The sequence below is a fragment of the Battus philenor genome, unplaced genomic scaffold (genome assembly GCF_028537555.1).
Source record: "Battus philenor isolate CCGP_79_NKW_IND1 unplaced genomic scaffold, ilBatPhil1.0.hap1 SCAF_1, whole genome shotgun sequence".
NCBI classification, from domain to species: domain Eukaryota; kingdom Metazoa; phylum Arthropoda; class Insecta; order Lepidoptera; family Papilionidae; genus Battus; species Battus philenor.
Window position 1 is genome coordinate 7,377,618 of NW_027181661.1, and position 3,363 is coordinate 7,380,980.

Consider the following 3,363-nt stretch of genomic DNA (forward strand, 5'->3'; position numbering starts at 1 on the left):
TTGGCCCGCATCGCCTTTTGTAGGTGTAATTTCATTACTACCATTCTTGGTAATTTTTAACACGCCTAAGATATTCTGGACAAGTTTTTTACCCATTACACCGTTTTAAAGAAACCCATGTTTTGAAGCAACGTTCCTTCAAGTCCTCTTGTGAGAGGAATTTTGTTAAAGCCTTAGCTGATCTCTACTTGGCTTCTCTGCTTGAAAGTAATTCTATCAAAATTTAAGTATATAAACCACAGGGTTCCAAAGATATTGCCACGAGTTAGTACATAGGTGGTAATCTTTTATACAGGTATCATTAGTTACAAGTGTAAAAGCTTTAAATGCTAAGCTGTAAATGTAGAGCTAATATGTTGTCAATTAATGTAGATACACGACATCCAAAAATGAATGGTTTAAAAAATAATAAGTAACGTAATGATTATATATATCAGGAAAAGCCTTTCCAAAATTCGAATTACTAAATATTAAAAGTAATTATCGTTTACTATCTTTCCCCGCTGATTTTGTGCTTCCAGAGGTCTTCACAGAGGTAATTTTGTCTGTTGCATTACAGAAGAAAAATATACTTATTTCAGTTTATTTTGTACAGGTTGATTGGAAATAGGTGTCCTTAGTCCTTTTTGCTAACAAATGAGCTATAATCAACCATCCCCTTAAGGATTACAAAGAGATACCTTTTTAGAATATAACGCAAAATAATGATATATACATACATGCTATCATCTATTGTTTGTAAAATTAACTTTGGACGAAGTAATCAACAGATAAAAAAGACTTGTTGTGTATATTTTACCTCTTTTAATTGTTTTAGAACACAGCTATGATTATAAGTTGTCGTAAATACTGGTCAAAATTAACTAATTGCGTTTTTTTTAATTATTGCGAACTTGTCAAAGAAGTAAAGATTGTCATGGATTAAATTTCACCAATTTAAATGCTGTAAAATGTGCTGATGTTTATTGTAATTTTACAAAATTTTTGTTAGTGTCTAGGATTTGTGAAGAATGTAAAAAGGTGTTCGATGACAAAATAATTTAAAATTTACTAAAGTGACGGACCTGGTCATTCGTTGGGAATTTTTTTATTGATTTAGGAATATCTTGTAAATCAATATATTGAAATCATTAACGTAAGTTAGTACTTCTTATTGTTTTTTTAAATCCGGCTGAATTACTTATCTAACATAAAACCTCCCTTTGATGACCATTTTACGCAATATACTGTTTGGCGATGCATTGTGTTTAGTTTCATCACTTATCGACATTTCACATCATATGTAAAGTAACAACTCTAATATTTTCCAGTATGATCTGCATTCACTGTCGCAACACCCTCAAAAATGGTGAAGGTATTAAATGTTCAGAGTGCGATTCTAAATACCATCTCAAATGTGTGAAGGAGACAGACGGTGTACTTGAGAGTGGGGACCTCGGCTATCATTGGACCTGCGCGCTTTGCAAGCACCCAGCCGGGAAATCCGATCAGAACCTTCGTAGCTCGTCCAGTCACGTCGTAACAGCGATGAACACAATATCTGAAAAGTTCGAGTTGGTGAACAAGATCCAGTTGCCGCGTCTCAGCGTCGATATTTTGCATATTAAGAATACAGCCGAGCGCATTGCAAAACAGAATGAGAGCATACTTCGTTCGATCGAGGAGTTAAAGGCAAAACGCGACAAGGTTCGCCTGAAGTCTCCGCCATTGAACTGCTATCGGCGGAGACATTTGAACTTGATACCGAAGATCAAGACATCTACTGAGGTCGTTCAGAAAGCGACGGCAGTGCCGGTGGCGGAGAAGGTAGCGAGGTACAAGACCAGGAGGCGTTCCAACACATTACACGAGATGTTTCTGTCCTTGAATAAAAAGTTGCACCAGCCTTCTGTTGTATCCAAATAAATATTAATCATTTATTAATTTATATTGTTTTTAGTCTGTAATTTAAATTGTTTTTAGTGATATACATTATGACAATTTGGTACAAAACTAGCATCAAATTGAACTTCGTTATGATGTACCTCAATCTTCTCAACCTATTATCAGAGAAGAGCCTGCAAAAAATTTCAGGTTTTAATTTGTGATAATTTTGACAAACGTCCTTATAGTAATTAGAGCAAATGAAAAACTTTATAATATAGAAGATTTTTTAGTAAATTTGGTTCTTGAAATTTATTAAAATACATTATGATGATTCTGAGGCATTAGAGTTTATTGTAAAGGTGTACACAGCTGTCTACAAAACACTTGTACCTTGATTCTCTGATTCTAATGGTATTATTTTGGCAGTGATTTACAGTTGTTTACAAAGGCGCAATTAATATTGTGAAAACTATGGAGTGTTACAAGGAGCATGACTTTATTAATAGTCACCATGTCAAATACAACTGCATTCCTTTTATTTATTTTACGTACAAGCAATGTCGTCATAATTTCTCAGGGGATGTTATGTTCTATAATAAATTTATTTTTTAACATCAGTTAGGCAAACCTAAAGAGACGTGTGTATATGTTTATGTATAAAAAAAGAAAAAGTCGTCGATAATGTAGGTAAGTAAATGAAAAATGTAACCACAACACGTTACAACACCATATTTGAGGTAGTCTTTGCTAAACAAAGGCGAATTAACAAATATTCCAACGGAATCCAAACTGCTTGATTATTTGAATACAATCCCCGTCGATCCTTTATACAGCAGACTTTTCAAAAACTAAGACGCCAAATCATTGCTGCCATTTAATCATGTATATTAAAAACACGTTATGTCCTAAAACAGTTGTCAAATAATGGAGACCTTCGATGTATAGTACTGGATGAATAATTAATCACATCGCTTATTTTCTGTTATGGGTTTCTATTGTAATTGTGACGGCCAGAAAACATTTATTATTTTATGCTATCTATATACTTACAGGACATGGCGGTTTGTTATTTTACTCGCAATTTGACTGGTTCCTGTTGCCAGTATAACATAAATTGGAAAATTGTGTATAATTATATAGTATAGGCACAATTATATAAAAATATTCTATTTATCCTTGCATCGTATCCCACTCTCCTGAGGATCGTGTACATTTTTGAAAAGTCGCGCATAATGTTACTCCATGTGTGTGTATAGTAAACATATACCTGCCATCAAAATTAAATGATAAGTAAATAATATTACACTACAAAGGTGTCAAGCAAGCCTTTATACGCTTGGAACTGGACTTTGACTATTTGGAACAAGCTTCTGCAAGTTATATTAGCTTCCGTACTTGAAATCGTAGCTGGTACCATTGTAAATTCTTTATGAGAAGGTCATTTAACGACCTGATTTTTCGAAAATTGAATAATCCAGAAGGGTGAAAGAATAGTAC

The 3,363-nt window shown here is 33.6% G+C and overlaps 1 protein-coding gene across 1 annotated transcript; it reads left to right on the forward strand.

Annotated features, from left to right (window-relative positions):
• Positions 1–1,060: 1,060 nt before the first annotated feature.
• Positions 1,061–1,905, forward strand: LOC137930427 (uncharacterized). The gene is made up of 2 exons (XM_068773710.1): positions 1,061–1,135; positions 1,311–1,905. The coding sequence occupies exon 2, from the start codon at positions 1,312–1,314 to the stop codon at positions 1,903–1,905; it is 594 nt and encodes a 197-aa protein (XP_068629811.1). The 5' UTR covers positions 1,061–1,135; position 1,311.
• Positions 1,906–3,363: the final 1,458 nt, after the last annotated feature.

Excerpts from the sequence above, each read along its gene's own strand:
- LOC137930427 (XM_068773710.1), top strand. The coding sequence starts at position 1,312 with ATGATCTGCATTCACTGTCGCAACACCCTCAAAAATGGTGAAGGTATT.